General features: G+C 39.1%; 2 protein-coding genes across 3 annotated transcripts in view; one reads left to right on the top strand and one right to left on the bottom strand.

Annotated features, from left to right (window-relative positions):
- Rsh (Rap GTPase activating protein radish) overlaps positions 1 to 19,897 on the bottom strand; it is a 126,174-nt gene that overhangs the window by 33,591 nt on the left and 72,686 nt on the right. The window contains 6 exon segments of the mRNA XM_071720534.1: positions 304 to 484; positions 774 to 915; positions 1,190 to 1,595; positions 1,789 to 2,029; positions 2,559 to 3,002; positions 3,589 to 3,725. Coding sequence (XP_071576635.1) covers positions 304 to 484; positions 774 to 915; positions 1,190 to 1,595; positions 1,789 to 2,029; positions 2,559 to 3,002; positions 3,589 to 3,725 — 1,551 coding nt within the window.
- LOC139781716 (uncharacterized) overlaps positions 14,121 to 19,897 on the top strand; it is a 115,678-nt gene continuing 109,901 nt past the window's right edge. For both annotated transcript variants that reach the window (XM_071720610.1, XM_071720605.1), the window contains exon 1: positions 14,121 to 14,426. The gene's annotated coding sequence lies outside the window, so the exon portion shown is untranslated. The remainder of the gene's footprint in view (positions 14,427 to 19,897) is intronic.

The raw sequence follows: 19,897 nt of genomic DNA, 5'->3' as shown, positions 1-19,897 counted from the left end.
ACATCTTAATTATAAATTAATTCCATTACTATTTTTCTTGTTTAGTAAAAATAATTCGAAATAATATAGGTATCTAAAAATATTACGTGTTTGTATTATAAATTTATAAAAATAATTTGTAAAAAATATTAAGTAATTATGTAACAATATTTAAATACACAAAAGCTTAAGCGTACACAACGTTAAAATGAAATATTTAAAAATAAACAATTTAAAGTGTCGATAATAATTTCTCAGATCAAGAGTCTATCGAAGCATTGGTGTTCTTACTATACGTTAAAAAAATCAATAGAATGTAGGTACCGTGGTGGCCGACCAGCCATGGAAGTGGACTGTTTTCTTAACTGTTTTCGACCTTTTCTCTGTCTGATAGGACTGATATCTCTCTTATCGGTTCTATCAGGACTCAGATGAGTTTTTGAATCGCGACGTCGCGGGTAGGAAGCAGAATCCGGGCTCAAGGAGTCTCTCCGTGCTTTCCGACCTTCAACAAGATAAATGTAAGCTGTCACTTATTCAATTATAGAAATATCTTCTTCAATACTTTCGCCAATCATTATTTATATGTAAGAGAAATTTTTGCAAAACGTTTAATTTACAAAAGGTTTAAATTTTGACATATTGCAATTAGCGAAATTTAAAAAATGTTGACAATATGTTTTAAGGTAATTGTAAAATAGATAATAAGATGAATTACAGATAATGTACAGAAAACTTTGCTTTTATATATCGTATAGAGAAACAAATCAGCTGTAACAGCCGTTGGTACCTACCCCCATCATCAGGATCCGGTGATAAAGTTGGCTGGCTGCCACGACGTCCTGTTGGTGGCATCGATTCATCAATTGCTGCTTGCTGGCGTATCAACCTCGACAATTTACTCGGCGAGACTTCTTTACCCTTTCCGATATTACACTGTCGAAAAAATCGATAAACGTTATAAAATCTATGTTATAAAAACTACCCTCAAGTGAAATTAAAGATCTTTAATCCAAAAGATGCTTGCAAAAGGAAGCAATGAGCTCACTTCTCTCTTATTATAATTATTAAATAATTATTAAAAAAGCAGTTGAAAGGCTTTCAATTTTTCGTTAAATATTGATCAAGGCTCGGCTTGTATCTCATCGCAAACTAAATTACTAGCTGCTACCCTTTGCCGCTAGAAAAAGACTTTATCGATAACCGCTACCTGCGTGGTCGAGTCTCTTCGAGGTAACAGATGCGTAGGTGTGTTGTTGACGTTCGGGGAGCCGACCGGGCTGGAGCTACCGGAAGTCGAAGTGCCGGGAAGCGGAAGGCTACTTCCGGCCGTCGGTGAGATCGCCGGTGGCGTTACCGAGGACATAACGATGGTCGGTGGGCTCACGTCCAGGCTGGATATCACTGGCGAGGTGTTGATCGACACTGTCGTTGTTGTCCTCGATTCGGTCGCCGTTGTAGTGACCACGGACGCCTTGCCGTTGACTATCAAGGACGACACCGTCATCACCGTTTTTGTATCGATCATTGTGGGACCTGTCGGTTGAGTCTTGGCTTCGAAGCTACTCGATCTCTCGCTTTTTTCCGTGGAGTTTCTCTGAGCCTCGAGATGTTCTCTACGATGGAAGAAAATTAATGCGCAAGACGCGTTTTATTATTCTATTAATACGCAAAGCCCAAAACATGAATAATATGTTATTCTAGATACCGAAAAATCTAGTACGTTATATTATACATAACGTACGTATACAATTCCTTACGTATCAATTATTTTGCAGCAATTTTGAAGACTATTGTAATTTAACTAACCGAACCGTATTACTGCCCGCGCTGTCTGTGCTGGAAGCGCTCGGTCTTTGATCATTTCTGTAATAATTGGTAGGCGTGACGCCACCTCCATCGACAGACTGTTGAGATTGCCTACGTCTGTGATGACGACAATTGTGCTTACGGTCGCCGGGACTCTGAGATTGTCCGGTAACCACCGAATCCCTCCTGGATCTCGCGCTCTCGCCCGAACCGCGACGAGAGTTTTTCGATTCACCCGAGCCTGCAATAATATAGTAATTAACAAGATGCACATGTACAATTCGTTAAATAATTTATATATATTTCTTTCGTAAATGTGATTGTCTTTATATCGTTGAAAGTTCACTTAAAGTAACGAAATGCGTATAATATAATTTAAAAGATTCCATACGAGTCTACACGGGTTAAGTTAGGTATCGCCATAACCGTTTGGACGAAGTACGCCGGTCGTCTTTTCCAAGTCGTTTTTTCCACACTCGACTAGTCTAAACCGAACTATAGCGAGCAATGAAACTTTATTTTTCCAATATAAAATCCGCGATTCCATATTCAGGACACATCGATCCCCCAAGGTCTACTTTCACCGATATCATGATTCGCGAAATTCGCGAATCCGTTTTCGCTGAATCCACGAAACGAGGGACGACCGGACGAGGCAGTCGAGGGTTTCTATGTAGCTCAGTAGCTGCAAGCGCGCGCGCTATTTTTAGACTGGTACTGGTATTGAAGCGAGAAGCGAGGTGCTTTCTTCTCGCTTCTGAAAATTTCACCTCGACGTGGCGTGGGCGAGATGACCGTGGGTGGCGGCTGCGGCTGCAACAGCACATCCTTCTTGCTCCAGAGTCTGGCTATGTCGTTCTTAAGGTCACTGATGGCGGAGTCCCGTCTGGACTTGCTCGACACTTGACTCCGAATCCCGCTGTCGACCGAGCTCTCCCGCCTCTTTCGCAGACTGACCAGGTGGCTGGCATCGGTGGTGGTTTGGCGCGACCACGGCAGTGACTTGGCGATGTCCGCCAAGGTCTCCCTTCGGCAGAGCTTGGTGCTGCGGCTGCTTTTCGTCGAGATACCCCCGCCGCCCCATTCACGCAGAATGTCGGTCAGCTGAGCGAGGCTCGATCGCCGACGACGCTGGTTCGTCGGCGAGCAATCCTGAGTCTCGTTCGGTGGCGAGATCGACGTGATCTGCGCCGCGGAATCGCGCCTGCCTGTTCCTACGAACAAACGCGTTCGGCTAAAGAGAATCGTCGTTCAATAAATTGTAAGATGATGTCTTGGTATCGAGTTGCTACAGGGTAACAGGAGAAGTCTGGGTGCAATTGTAAGATTATGTCGACTTGTTATCGAGTCGTTATTATAGGAGAAGTCTGATGCAACGGTAATGGGAGTTTAATGGCAGTTTTTGTATCCTTAATAAAGAGTAATTTATCAATAGTGAGATATTATATCTTGCGTATATGTAACTGAGAAAATTATACAAAAAATGGAAAAAAATATGAAATATATTAATTAAATTTCTTCATACTTAAAACATTCGTTTGTACTATAATTCTCGTAATGTTTTAAAAAAAAATGCGTTTTACTCGAAAGAGGCGGAAAAGAATATATAAATACCATTAACTTCTGACTTTAATATTCCCGCAGAACGCACACGCCGCCCATTACAATCCGCATGAAAATAAATTCAAAGCACTTTTGCACGAGGAAGACCAACGAATTTCCATAATGTGCTTTCGTGCGAAAAATTCCTGGTTACGGGCTAAAAGCGTGTGTGAGCGTGTCGAGCGTGTCTATGCATACCCAGGCGTTGCCTCAGAGTGGACTCCTCCACCTGCTCTCGCATGAGGTCGTCCCAGCCATTGCCGCCCTGCCATATCAGCCCGACCTGATGACTCAGGATCGGCAGGTTGCACACGAAGCAGATCGCTGTCATGGTCCTGAAAAAGAGGAAGCGCGCGGTCTCGGTTTAAGCCGGCAAGGTAAGCGCGACGTCCGCCCGCGCGCAAGCGGTACGGTACGGCAGAACTTTCAACGGAAGAAGAAGGTGCATCTCTCAACGATATAAAGTTATGTGAAACCAGGCCATGCCAACAGAGCGCTTAAAAGTGATATAATTTGTCGAAGTCGTGGTTTCTCTGATAAAACCCTCGGAAAAAAAAAAGTGAACGAGAGACAAAATTGTCATGCTCGATTTTGCTTCAAGCTATTTTCCGGTATTGCAAGATACAGCGGGCGGAGGCGCGCCAAGTATTGATATATACAGATGCGAGCCTCTTCCTGCCTCCTCTTATCGTCGCGAAACCACGCTTCGTCTACTTCGCCCACTTCGTAGATACGATCGAAAGAACTCAACGAGATATCCAAGATAATACAAACGTAGCTAAGTAGAACAACACTCTAACAATGTACGATAGAACACAAGAACGCAAGTGTAGTAGTTAAAAACGGGAGCGGCAGTTGTGTAAGCTCGACTATGTCGACTTCTGATAGAAACGCATGAGAATAATCATGATGGATCTCAGGTTTACGTTAGCGCGAATGTGACAATTTTAAAACAGCGCGAAATACTTTTGAAAAATTGATACGCAACGAGCAGAAATTAGATCTTGCAACAAATATCGTAAACATTCTCACATTAACATTTAGATGTTTAGAAAATCAAAGAAATATTTAACATCAATTTGTGATCACGAACACGACACTTATAGATATAAAATATTGAAAAAAAAAACCAATTTTTTCACGTTTTATCTTCAGTTTTAAAAAACACACACACACACACATTCGCGCTATATAAAATTACTGCGGCCGTGATACATGCCGTTTAATGTTTAATATATGTAAAATTGAATTCTTTACGTCGTCCGGAATTAGCATAGATTTAAATATGAATAATGTAGACTTCGGGAGCGTCGAGTAAACGCGAATGCGCATTCTAACATATGCAAAGCTCGAGATCGTCGAGATCACACAAGTCGATATCAGCCTCCAGTTTAGAAATGTTACCGCAGCGTGTTTCGCGAGCGCCGATGAACGTCATTCCAAAAAGCGTGGATGCATAAAGAAACTCGAGATATATATATATTATACAATATAATATATATATGTATATATATGTATATACAATTACTATATAGAGCGAGAGAGCCGCATATATATATTTTTTTTTCTCATTGTATACAGCACATACTGAAAACTTTTTTAGAAGGCATATATCTGATTTGATGTTTCGACCTGTAATGTCGAAGTCTGGGGCTCTGCAACGACATCGCATGGCAAGGGCCTGGCCGACCTGCAAAAGATACACACACACAAACTTTTTTTTTTCGATCGACCGCTTCGGTAGTAAAGTAGTTGATGTAGAGAGGCATCGCGCTCTCGATGATGCTGTATCCTGAAAAGGCGCATGATACTCGAGATAGCGATGATCACTTTTAATTACAAGAGTCACGTTGTTTTTATACGTAAACCGACGCCACCATCGGTTTCTTTATAAGCGTTATCGATAATCGATGACGTTGTAAAGAGACTGGACAATGGGAGTTATGATAATGCAATGCGAGAACATTGTAAATAAATAACGCATGTTGTGACTAGACAAAATGTAACATGATATAATATTTTATTTATACATGTATTATGTGTTTCGTAAAATAATCCTGCACATATCATCAAAATGTTTTAACAGTTGTTTAACAGTCAGCCGGATCACTATGATATCAAATTAAATATAATGTTTCATCGTGTATGAGAAGAAATGCGTGTTTAATTATTAAATCTATTTTTAAGTACGGAATATTATCATAAATGTTGCGTGAGAATTTTCGCATCACTTTGGATCTCACCTCCGGTTTCATCCACATCCAATACTCGTACATTAAGTGAAATTTGATAGAACTGCATTCCCGTCAAATATACGTGCAAACTTTAACGCTACAAATTTCACTTAAATACGCACTTTCGTCTATAATCTTCACACAATTCCCGCGAGAGATCGATTCGCTACAACCTTTGCCATATTAATAACATTCCCACTGTGAAACCCCCACTGTGTCATAATGGTATTACCTCGTTAAAACTTAACTGTCGCGTAGCCTTATGTTAAGAGAAATCGCAAGTCGACCAACTCCAATCCATTCGTATGCTAATACAGCCGGTCGTTAACGGCGAAGTTTAACGGCCTGTAAGTATAAGACGAATTAAGAGAAGTAATTCAATGGGTGACAAAAGAGAGAGAGAGCGTTTCGGTAAAGCGCAATTTCGCTAGAAAAACCGTAGACCGAAAAAAACTGCAGCTTGTTTGAAAGCCGGACTCGAAACGTGAGCGGACAACAATTAATTAATCTCCCTGTCAAAGCCACAGGGCTTACTTATGCACAAAGTGACCTAATTAGCGATTCACTTGCCCCAATTACTTCGCTCCGCCAAACAAACGAGCATCAGTAACGAACTCACGTTTAATATCGATTGTCAATAAGTTTGGACCGTTTGGACACAAAACTTCTTTGAAAATACGAAAATTTTGCATATTAGAAAGTTTAAGGTAATATTACTTGCAAATTACTCAATTAAAACTTGCAATTTCGTGATTCTCATACTCTTTGTTCTCAATTTAAGTATTTTATTTCATTTCTTTGATTTGATATTAGTTTTAATTAATGTTCAATTAATACTGAGTAAAAATGGGCGGAACGTGCCCTGGATTCTTTAAAATCCTTTCTCTTGAAAAATTCCTGGACGCGAGTGTTGTGAAACAATTTCCGTCTACCGTCTATGTAGCTGTAGGTGGTAACTGAGTATTAAATGTGTAGCGTGTGCAAGACAAATAAAAATTTAAATAAAATGGAGAAATTTAAAGGAAATACATAAGAAAGCGTTAACAATATTATTGTTGTGAATAATCTATTCTGGAATACAAAAAATTCCCTAGTACAAATCTCAACAAGAAACATAATTTTTTCCCTGTTTTTTTTTTTTAGTAATGTTATTTGAAGCGGGAACGTACAGATGCAACGCAGATTGCGAACTTTTATTTGCCTGCGTTAAAGCCGCATCCCAAGCCATGCTGAGGTTTGTAAAACGCGAGAACTACGCGAAAAAGTGCATTATGATAAAGAATATAAAAAGATTGACAGCATAAAAGTTTCAATTTTCCTACTATTAGACACATATAATCATATTAAGTATATTTAATCGAATTAATTACGGTTTTTATAATGCAGCGTGATAAACGAAGAAATGCGTAACAATTTTTTTGTTGGCCATCGCGATTATTAAAGGCGATTGTCGCGGAAAGTGTGTTTTAATCAATTTCACAGAACGCTTTTCAAATCGTGAAAGTCAATCTTAAAAGTAATGAAATTAACTTATTGATATTTAGAAAAGCAAATTTTAAAAGTTAAGATTTTTTTCTCATTGCACTGATTTTACATTGATATTGAGATGTATCAAACACATCTCTTTTTAAAATTACAAAGCATATATGGAATATAAAACTGTCTGGTAAACTAATAATTGTGTGAGAAAGTTTCAGGGATTTAATGAAATTTTTAGTAAAAGACTTGTTTAAAATAATTAGAAATAATGGTACTTGGAATTCTTTTTATGTTAATTAATCGTGAAAGATCGAAATTTATTTTGCATTGTTAAGAGAATATTACGTAATTTTAAGAATGCAATTACGGTCATTACGGAGATATATTTCTGATTCTTTTTTATTAATGAATATTGAGTGAATTATGCGTATATACTTCTTTGCGTTATGACTTTTCCTAATGCTCGATTTTAAGATACATTATAGTAACAACCTAACGACGCATGCCAAGTAGACCATCCGGATCACCACCTCGCGTCGCCATAATACGTGGTTTAACGTCACATTGTGGCTTGTATTATCGGCCAGCGAAACGTCATTAATACGACAGCTTTGACATTTCCTGTTTCAACATCCATTGTACGTTAATAACGCCGATTGCGAGAGCTGAGTGGAAAATGGCTTGCGTTACGCGACGATAGAGCGAGACAGAATTATTTGAAAATCAAAACGGAAAATAAAATTAATTTCTGTAAAAAAAATTGTTTATATTTTCTTGTTATTGCAGCGTCGTATATTTTCAGGAGAAAAATGCTAGGTGGGATGATTTTAAATTATACGAGCAGAATTAAAATGAAGAAAAATTTCTTATTCTCATTCTATTGTGAATTATTATATAATATCCTTTATTATATCCTCCAGTTCCGCAATTGTGTAGTGTAACTTATTTACGTAACGTGCATAAAATGAATTACTCGCCTCACGTTAACATTAAAATTATGAACGCGCAATAGATATTCCGTGATATCATATTCGCTCCTAAATGTAATTTTGCGCAACACGACACGCGTGTGTAATTCGAAGCGTCGTAACTAGAAACTACCACATAGGTAGGGTACAAGAAACGGGATTACATATTTCAAAAATTTATGTGAATATGCATTCGTCAGTCGTTGCGTTCTCAATTCAGTCATTGTAAAGCATAAACATGCTTTCATCAACCATGATTGTTATTGCACTTGGGGTGAATTAAATATTAATAATTTCTCTCAAAAAGGGAATACAAATACATTTTCGGTACAATAGTAATCTCATTAGTAATATAGCACAAATATACATATATCATCAACTTTCTTCCAATGTTCCAACAGTAATGGGAATTAACTTTTTAAAACTTGCAGTTATATAACCAGGAATAAAATGTAGCGATCACATTTTAGTTACTTATTCTCCTAATACTAGTTCTTTTCAAAGTTTAAACCATTGTAATAAAACGAAAATTTGGGGAGCTTATTTTCCAGAATAAAATATTTTCGATATTAAACGTAGAGTGGTTTCGTACATACATGTTTTACAGCACAAAGTGTTTTGTATTTCGACGATTATAATTTCTCAGACATTACGTTTAGTTATACATATCAAGAGACACGGTAGTGTCTCGCGCCAAGTATACGCGGAGCGAGACCGACCGTGACTCTTTTACGCGACGCGACGGGTTGCGAGTACTCGAGATATGTACAACGGCACGTGGTAAAGTCTCTCGTAATGGTGAGAAATGTCTTAAGACGTGTTTGCTCGAAGGTAATAATAACTCCTAGAATATCGCGAGAGATCACCGTGATTGCGGCTTCGTAAAAACGAGCAAAGTTTATCCGCAGAAGAACTCGCGGAGGACTCGGCAAGGTAGTACCTGCGCAAATTGAGGGACTCCGTTTTCCTTGCATCGCGGATCTCGACGCAGTCCACGCGAAGTACCTTAATAAAATCCGACCCCAAAACTCGTCGGAAGGAAAAACTCATCCGGCATCGTTTCGAAAGCTCATCTACGAACAAGCTGACGACCAGTAACGGTTAGATGAGGGAGAACGAGATGCAAAGAAAAAAAAAATACGAAAAAGAGTCATCCTTGAGATAAAATAAATCCTCTCTGCTTTCATCCTGGATGAAAATCGCGAAAGGTTTTCCAGGTGAAAAAAGTAGAACAAAGAACGTCCTGCGAGCAACATTCATCTAGCCTTTCTCGATATTTTTTAATTGACACAGATACTGTTACTACGCTCTTTTACAATTAAAGCTGTAAGTTTTGGTTTTACTTAAAAATATTATTATTGTCTTGATTATTCTCTGTTTACGCATTGCTTTGTAGTAAATGACGTTACATGGTAGCATTCATTTATTAGAGAGAACGTAACCTAAAATAATTTTTTGAAATAAACTTAAATATATTTATATAAATTAAAAACATAATTAAAAACATTCTTCGGTGGAAGTCTATGAAAAATACATAATGTAAGTAAAACAACAGAATAATATTCATAAAAATGTGGCGGTGCAATGCGAAAACGAGTTTTTTTCGTGCTTTATTCGGAAACGTCAGAAACGTATTACGAGATGGAAACGGCATTCTCCACGTAAATGATGATAAAATGTCCCTTTATCGAGACGGTGCGGTGTGCACGTTTAGTAAACTCGATCATGTCTGCCACGCGTTAAAGCTTTCTATCGAGTTAAATATTTGAGGATGACAGGGAATCGATAATGGAAGTATCAATATATGCTTTACACGGAGAAGTTTGTGTGAAGTAGCAAATATTTAAAGAATATTGTTCGAAGAAATGCGATTTTTTAACATATATAATATAATATATATATTATATGCACGTATATATGTATATGCATACACATATATACATAGATGTATATGGGTAGAAAGTTTTAAGTGTTTTAATTATACTGAATAATTATAATGTATGTAGTATACTGAATCTATATAAATGTCAATCAGTTTATAATCTATATCTATTAATTGCAACAAAGTATGATTATTACTGCGGAACAAGAATGTTTAATAAAACCGAAGTTTTAAAAATATTGCACAAATTAATCACCTGGGAAAGAAATGAAAATTTTAGGTCGAGTATTTGATTAACTTTTTCACTACTCTTGGAATATGTATGTTTCATGGAATTTCCTTCGTTTCTAGAACGAAATTTCCGTCCACTCATACATATTTTTAAACTCAAACGATTTCAAACAATGTTACAGAAAGATTGTAGTGTTGAAAGAATTAAAGACTGTTGATATCGTCCAAAAACGTATAACGTATATTGAATCGCTCGCTAAATGATTTAAATTAAAATAAAATTAATGTGTCACCAATGAGAAGTGTAAAATAAATGGAGGATAAAATAGATCGAAAGGAAAAGAAAGAGAGAATTATATGTACGAGAACAGAGCAAAATACCAAGAGCATCGCTAGCCTTTTAATATTGAAATTGGCATTACAGCCGACGATAATTGCTTCCAAGAGAACTCTCTTGACTCGCAAAAGACCCTTTCGTGCGAGGATCTAATTTAAGTGTTTATTTTCTCTATCGGACACGGTTCTTCAATTTTCTGCTAACCCTGACTGATGTTTTCTACATATATCGTAGGATAGTGGTTTCCACCAAATCAAGCCATTCGAGACAAATCGAAAGTAACTTATACGAGGGTAGCGGAACGAACGGTCCATATTCATTTCCAGTCGACGACATGCGACTCGCGATTATTTCCTATCGAGGGATCACATTTCGTGATACGATCGTTCGTGATGGACGTAACAATACGAGCGCTGTTAGATAGTCGCCCCAAGTGGTCGTATCTAAGGCTCGATACTTGGGAGAAATACTGATCTACAGGTGGGCGTTAAAAGATGAAAGACATGACGGCGCCGTCGGTCAGTAAATATCTTCCTCGAACATCTCCACCATCAGGAAATTCTATCACGAACAATGCAATTTTTTGTCTGGGGGATCTACTGTCACAAGTCAGTTACTGCGAAAAATATCGTGTACAATTGTTCAATGATATCCTCTCGAGCTTCGCAAAATTACAGGCAAAGTGACAACAAAGTACAATATTATCTCAAAAATGGTTACACGCTAAACATATCGATTATCTATCACTATTTTATGATGCTAATACACAGTTTGTGACAGAAAGTTAAAAAAACCAGCGGGAAGAATTCCAATTTCCTACACAAATATTTCCTCTTTAAACGATACTATGTTTATCACAATATTTCCCCTCGGAATCGTTCCGAGGAAAATCCATTCGGTCATCCTGAATAGCCAAAGAATCAAAAGATGATATTTGGAATACGGTGATGACGTCCGAAGAAAAATCCGTGGCTACCCACACTTCCGGAGGATTTATCCGGAGAGATAAAACACAAGGATAAGACGCGTAACAACGTTTTCTTCGAGGTTGGACAAGAAGCGATCTCGCTGACGAATGAACAACGTTTCAACGTCGCGCGAAAGTCCCAGAAGGCTCGTGGAGACGATCGATGGTAAAGGAAGAAGGAAACGAGGGACGCGCATCGAGCCACGTGGATCAAATACAAGGAGTGAAAATCGGGCACACTGTTGCTCGACGCCGAACAAAAGTTGCGAAGGGTATTCCCATAGCAACCATCGCGACAACGTTGTTCGCTAGGAGTAGGAGAGGAGAAAGAGCGAGACGAGCGACGTACAACGGAGACGTCGCGATGACGAACGGAACGGGGAGGAAGGAACTGAAGGATCCGCGGGATTCCCGAGGGCGAAGGAGAACTAATATCCTTTCTCTTGTACCGGCAAGCGGAATTTATTGTCCGCGCGAAGACCGGATTACGGATCGAGCCCTAATCAAATGAAACTTTCTCTCTCGCCGCAGCATATATAAATATAAATATCAGAGAGATATTTCTGTCCTTTCTCTCTCTCCTCAGTATTACATTTAGTGCTATAAATACTAATAAATCGGTGCTACTCAACCTGCGATCTTACTGTGCACGCTGCTTCACATTTATATCTCACTGTATGAATAAATCGAGGAATCTATTTGTGATTTGTAAGTTCAACGGCAATTCTTCCTTCGACACAGCGAAATTGTAAATTGTATAAACCAAAATTGCTCGATCTACGATCTACTTACTGCGATTATCGCATATTTCAGAATAAGTGACATAAATGTAAAAAATTATAATAATAGAAAATTGTATCATTTATAAATTTAATAATAATTATAAAATATTTCTTGCAAGCCGACTAAACGAGATGCAACGCAAGTAATATAAATGCAGATACGATAGTTTTCTCTCCCGAAAAAGAAAATCTGCCCTTTTTTATAGATTCGTATAACGTATAAACAGATTCGTATACGTAAAATGAAACTACTTTATATATTTTCGATGTTGTATTAAAAATATCAGGAAATATTCTTGTTCGTTATCGCAATTAACTGAGAGAGAAAGTCTAAAAAATTTTCACGAAAAGTGTAATTGATATAAAAGTATCAAACTACGTCTATTATGAACAACGTCCAGGCGAATTTTGAAATCTGCGATACCTATCGCGTTCGCGATCGTAAATAAAACCGGCAGAAAACAGGCGCCATTTTATCGCCTGGAAATACGTGGGAAATGCAAGAAATGTTTTCTACGTAAACTTTTCATACCTGCGCGCGCGCGCGCGTTCAAGTGCGACGACGAAAATATTCGGCGATGCTTCGAATACCCGGCATCGTGAGAACCTATTAAACACCGAACTACACGATACTTAATCAAACACGAGCGAGATTTCATCTGTTTATTCTAAAATCTAATCATTTCTCAATATTCTCATTAATAATATTCCAAATATCGCGCCGCTAAGAAGTATTCCCGCGCGAATGAGCGAATATGGAGCGAGTAGGACGCGTCACGTGACTCAGCCTAGCACTTGCCGATTAGTTCACGTCGTACACGTACATCATCGCGTCGCGTTCCACGGATGATTGCTCGGCCGCGTCGCTCCGCGTTTCCGCGTCTCTTTGACCGATCCGGGCGAATTTTGCGCACGGACAAGTGTCGAGTGTGTCGGGAGTGTCGCGTTCGGGCAGTTCGGCTGCGGATGATTGTCCCGGGGTGTGGAACAGTTGGTATCGATCGTGATCGAACGCGATTAACTCGTCCGTCGTTCCGGCATTCGCGATCCGCTGTCTGTCGCGTTTCGGCGTCGGTCGGCATGTCGGCACGTCGGCACGTCGCAGTTTCCTGGTACACTTACAGGCGTTGTTAGTTGGGTATTTCACGTGTCGCGAGTATCGGGCGACGTCGGCCGGACGCGGACGGGCGTCCCAAGTGCCGTGTGTTACTGCTACTGCCGTTCAGCGTCCGGGACGCTGAAGGAGCGTCGAAAGGGAGCGTCGAGGGATCGCCGCGAGGGAGATTCGTCGGGACAGGGTGATTCCGCCGAGGATTACGCTTGCCCGCGATATTCGCTCGTGTCCGCCATAATCGCCCGAGACGTGATACTTTTCGTGATTTTCTCGTCGCCGAGTGGCGCCAGAAACGCGCGTGACGCGTCGCGTCTGACGATGACTCCGGTTAACTTAATCGGTAATTAATTTATTTCTCGTTAATTTCTTGTTTAATAATATATGGAAAGAGTTATGAGAGAGAGAGAGAGAGAGAGAGAGAGAGACAACGAATTACATAGTTGAAAATTTTATCTTAATTAAGCAATCCTGCCGATTAATACCTGTACTATTTTATTAACATAGGAAATTATTAATTTTTTGTCTAACACATAGAAAAACATATTAGATTACAAGCAATGTATAATTGGTGATTAATTTATTTCTGGTCAATTTATTAATTTCTCGTTTAATAATACACACGAGAGAAATATTAGGAGCAACGAGTTATACATTTAGATATTTTGCTTCAAGCTGCATTTTTGCAATTCTGTTGAATTAATCGCCGATTAAGTTGATCGGAGTTTCGGCGAAATCGTCCTAAATCGGAGTCGATGAATGCCGAATGAATCTGCCGAGCAAACTGTACTATATAATTGGTCCGCGCGATCGCGATCTGACGTACAGTCTTTCTGCATCCACGATTGGCATCGTTCGACAGAGAAATTCATTTACTGGTTTGCGCATTTCACGAACGCGTCCGCGAGTGTGTCGGAGTATATCCTGTATATCCCAGGTGCATCGGAGAACATCAAAGAAAATCGTGGCGGTGGATTATACGGAGTACAGAGGCGAAACATTTCGGGTCTACAACACGCCGCGCCGCTCGCAACACCGGATGACAGTGAGTATACTTGACTTTTTTTTTTGCCTACTAAATTATTGCCGGAATATTTCCGTCATGCAAGGTAAAAAAGTTTGCTTGATATAGAGGTCCTTTCTTTTTACGGCATCTCTGTGGCTGACGTAAATAACGGAAGTTGCTTCAGCTATACCTGATGTGATAAAAAAGAAAATATCAAGCGACACAAGTCGACGCACAAGTGTCGTTCTATCTTACAGTTAAGCCCCTTGCACAATAGGCGATAGCGATAGCGATAGCGACAGCGACAAGGTTGCCGACAAAGCTATACCTTTGTCGGCAACTTTGTCGTTGTCGCTATCACTATCGCTATCGCCTATTGTGCAAGGGGCTTTACTCGTTGCCAAAAAAAGAGAGATAGAACGACGTTTGTGTCGCTTGTTGAAAAACGCGCACCAAGAGGTTTTTGATCAGTTTTTTTACCTGTCGCGTTTATAATCCTTATAAAACGTGTGTGTATCAAACAACATAATCGGCGATAAATGTATCTGTCTGATACATTCGTCTCGCTAGAGGCGAGTCTGGCGAATCTTCTCGCGAACCAAGTAAGTAAGGTAAATGAATTAAAAACAAACAGATTTAATTGTTATTTTTCAATTTTTATCGAACAACAAATTTTGTATGTATTTAATTAAAAAGCCGGGAATGAATTTAAAAAAGTCGAAAGTCGTCGGGGCGCAACTGCGAAATTAAACGTCAAAAATGCAAGCCGATCTCTTGTATTTCGCTATATATCTATAAATTAAATCGTTGTTGCCCACCGGTCAACTACTCGTCAAAACTGCGAAGCAAATTTTTGCGAGGGGAAAAACTATAGGAGGAGCGGGGAGGGAATAGGAATGACGCGTGCACGCCCCCGTTTTCCCGCCAGCGGGCACGAATGCGATTTAAAAGTCAAATTCAGCGACCGTGAACGGACGATAAAGCGAGGCGGTAAGTGATAAACGGAGGAGGAGCGAGGATGACGCGCCTCGCTAATAATTCACAGTAAGAACTCCGCGCGATTAATTAGGCAGACGCTGCCTGTCGTTCGGAGAGGGGGAGCTAGGGGGACGTCGCGTCGCGGCAAAATATCTAGCCGAAAATATCACCTCGGAAGGAACCGTCTCCCTCGACTTCGGGCTTAATGAAGCGTTTTTTCCGAGGTTAATACACGTTATCACGCTTCAAAAATAGAACGGAATGAATCGTCGAAACAGAATGGAGGAATACTCCGATAAACGGGACGGCCGCGAATCGGGGCTCGACGTGTTCGATGAAACGAGCAACTTCGTGGTGCATCCGAGCGTGAAAATTGTACGAGCTAGGACGCGCCTTCGGTGAAATCAATTCCAAGTATTTCCATTTCCGCGGGAAACTCCGAAAGAGTTATTGATAATGCATGCGTATTAAGAGACGCGACGCAACACTCGGAGATTTATCAAGTGCGACGAAGTATTCGGGTTAATTATTCGTGTGGAGATTTAAGAAACAGGATTAGAATGACGTTTAAACTTGCTAAATTTCAAAGATGGCTCTTCGAGATGGCTGCATGTATCGCGCGCGAAGCCACGCGGTTTCGGAGCCGTTTTTCAAAAGATTAAGGATCTTGATCCCTTAATCGGCTTAATCGTTCGAATATTTCAACAAGAAATCTCCTTGTAATTATTATCTTTAATGCTCGGGGATCAAGATATCTCGTAACTTTTAGGCAAACTTTAGTTACTTACTCGGGATTGTTTACTCAGCATCTCGCTCTGTCTCGTCCGTATTATAAGACGGAGGTACGTTGAAGACGAAGGTATGGGCGTTGATGGAACATGCTACATATCAATTTCACGATGTCGCGAGGGATAAAAATTGTAATACGTAATGCAGACGTGTGTACCCTTTGCCGTTGGGGAGCGATATCGCATTGGAAGCGATATAGCAGGAGAAAAATAATGTGGCGGCGTTATTTATAGTCCTGCTTCGAGCAAATATCACAAGCCACTAGCAGAATCCTCTTTTATCTAAAGGAAAGCAAAAGAAACTGACAGACATCCCAATTTCTTTCGTGTCCATCTCGAGAAAAATAACTACCGCGGCCGTCGGTTTTAATTTTAACATCAGATTTTATCGAATTTTTCTCAATTACAACGAAACGGTTAATACTGCCCAGTCGTTCGCGTAATTTAAATTTGAACAAGGAAATATTAACTTTTTTAAAATTTTAATTCGAGATTCATTTACTCAGTTTAGTCCATAAATAGAAAATTGCAAAAATGAAAACCTTCCTCGCTATTTTTCTCAAGGAGATATCTACCGCAAGCTTGTCAAAGAATAGTTCGTTAAAATGATGAATACAGATTCTATGATATTCTTTATATGTGTTACGGTTCTGCAAATAACAAGAGAGATTTGTTTATCGACGAGACCTGTCGAAAAGATTTGACACATTTCGACAACTAACGCGACCCAGTTGACGGATCGTCAAATATAACAGGGAAACGTTTCGGATACGGCGTCATTTTTACCCATCACTCATTCTCAAAGGAAGATCCATCGCTATCGATTCTTCTACGCAAAACTGCAAAACATCAGCGATTCTACTTGCGCCACGCGGGCGCGTAATTTTTTAAGCCCCTGCGCATCAACTATTTTCCGCTCTTAACACAGGCAGACAAGATTTTTCATTTTTTAATAGTCTGCTCTCGAATTCCCTTTTAGCGAAATGTTTATAAAGATGTCGTTTAATCCTCGCCTTTATCCCGCGCAGCAAGATACGTAGAAAAATCGATAGCGACACTTTTAAAAGCATACACGGTAATACGCGCAAGATGTAAGCAACGCGGAAGCTTTCGCTCGAGACCCTTGCGCTATATTTTATCTTATAAGAAGGATATAAATAACGTCTGTGTGATAACAAAGCAAGTTACCTCTATTCGTATAGGTACGAAGCAATTCATATTCCGAACGTGTGTTCGCGCGATTCTCGCCCTAGGCAGCTTTGCATATACTTTCCACACATTCGGATGCGTTTTCGATTATTTCGGAAATAAACGAAACGACACGTGCAAAATTAGTATAATTCTCCGTTTTCTATAGCACTCACCAGACGCGTAAAAGGAAACGACGCGGCAGCCCAATGATGCTTTTCGTGATATATATAAGTTATAGGTACCACAGTGCGCACTGCGCCTAGGTCATTCTCGAGCCCTCTCGTCCAGCCATTATCCTTGGAGAGGATTCTGTGCTGCTCGTATACCTATATCCGTTCTGGCGCAAAAGCGGACGTACCGATTCTCGTACATTGAAAGCACCTCGCGTTGCTAGAGGCGAAAAAAGCACACGCATCTCTTCAACAACGATAGAGAGGACAAAGCATGTTACGAGAGGTCTTAAGACTTCTTTTTTTATTCGAGGAAATGCGCGAATTAATTTCTCGCAGGAAATTAACGAAGAGAAAAAGAGTGAGCTTGATTCACCTCTCTTTTCGCGTTGAGATATGAGCTATTAATTTAATTAATCTTTTAAAATATTACTAGTATTGATTTGGAACTGTGTACATGATTTGTAATTTTGCCACGGAGTTATAAAAGTTACAAAAGTCCGCGATAAATATATACTTTCGAAGAATGGTGGAAAGAATTAATTTAAGAAGTCAACATATTATGTGTCACGCTTATAATCTCCGATTTGTTAGTAAAATGCATTCTGGGAATAAGAGTTTAATGCACTAAGCACTTGGTTTTTTAATCTGAATCTTTGTTCAATATTTTTATCACATACGTAAAATATATAGTTACCTAATACCGAATTTTATTTGTATAATATTGAAATGAAATGACGACTAAACAAGTATATTTAGCGATAAATGTATATTTCAAATAAAAACTTTTTTTTGTCTATTTATTAGCACTTTCTATATCTAAAAAAATTTCGTTAGTAAAAAAGGAATTAGCTATTCAAAAAAATAGATATCGGTTCGATATCGTAAAAATCTGTTAACTCCTCGACTCGGAACACCTAAACTGTTTTCTTTTTTTTCCCTTTTTTTTTTGTAGCGCTGAATTACTCGAGAAAGCGTTCGATCTCGCAACCGATAATTCATTGTTAGGAGCATAAAGATACGGGAGGAAGGTGGATTGCATTGTATAACCAAGGTATTCGATTCAGCTACAAGCGTTTATTGAAAACTACCTCTTACCGAGTCCATATAACGTTCATATTGAATCTGCTAGAAAGCTTCTCGATCTTCTCTCAGCGCGATGCGATTAAGCGATTTAAATCGCACGTGTCAGCGAAGCGCGTGGGCTCGCACGCGCAGCTGAGCGACAGTCGTAATATAAAATTTATTGGCGTTACAACATCTGGCAGTCCTAATTTCACAGCAGACATTTTGCAAATTCTCCTCTTTGACACAGATTTAGCTGGGACAAATTTTATTTGCTCCTTTCTCGCAAGAAGTCGACTGCTGAATCTCCGACGACGAAATAATGAATGATGGGTTTCTAAAAAAGCTTGAAGACGACTTTCTTCCGAATCCTTAAAATTGAAGCTTCGAAATGTATCTTAAATTGAACCGAGGGATTTATATAGAAAATATAATTCATAGGTATATCAATATCTCGAGTTTTTTTATCGTTTTACAATTGAATTTTTTTTTTACCTATTGTCGTATACGCGAGATTTCAATATTGAAAGGAGATATACTTTGCTCGACCAGACAATATGTATACTCGGCAAAATACCGCGGTTGGCCGCAGTACGTCAATAGCTCTCATAATCATCTATCGAAAATCGATACGCGACGGAGGGTCCTTATAACATTTCGTCATTTCAAGGGTCTTCTCTCCTGCTTCTGTATCGGGTGCCATCCCGTGATACCGAAGAAGCGAAACTTCGATCGTGCGATCGTAAAACAACATATAAGATTGCCACCTATATCAGAGTGTATTTTTTCTGCTTTATTGCACCATTACGATAAAGCAAACCGTTCACAAGTCGCGCGTGGAACAAAATAAAGCTTAAATGTGCAATCACTGCCAGGAATATTCCTCGTAACTTATCACGTTAGAAGAGAATCGTAATTATATAAAATCTCAATAAAAATATCGTTGGTTTTCTTTTTCTATCGATGTTCTCGCTACTCTATCCACGTGTGTTTTAACTATTGAAGAGGAAGAAAAAGAGAAAGAACGACGACAATTAAAATATTTTATATATTATAAATCCATTTAATGTCAGAACAGCTTTTAGCATAATTTTTATTTTTATTTCTGAAGTATTCTTAAATGTTGAATAATTTCTCTTTCTAACGAAAAGTAGCCGTAATACATGAAATTTAAATTAAAATGATATATATTAAAGCTTAATACTGAAAGTACTTTTGCTTCTATCTCACATGTTTCAACTATAATTCTACAACGCATATGACGCGCTTAACATCGCGAATGCATCGTCGGATTAAAAAGTCTCCCATACTCGTAAAA

Source organism: Temnothorax nylanderi, unplaced genomic scaffold, assembly GCF_030848795.1.
Source record: "Temnothorax nylanderi isolate EJ_2023f unplaced genomic scaffold, tnyl_v1.0 TNYL_tig0007_pilon, whole genome shotgun sequence".
NCBI lineage: Eukaryota > Metazoa > Arthropoda > Insecta > Hymenoptera > Formicidae > Temnothorax > Temnothorax nylanderi.
The sequence above is the reverse complement of the archived record's forward strand: the minus strand, read 5'-3'. Positions and strand labels throughout refer to the sequence as shown.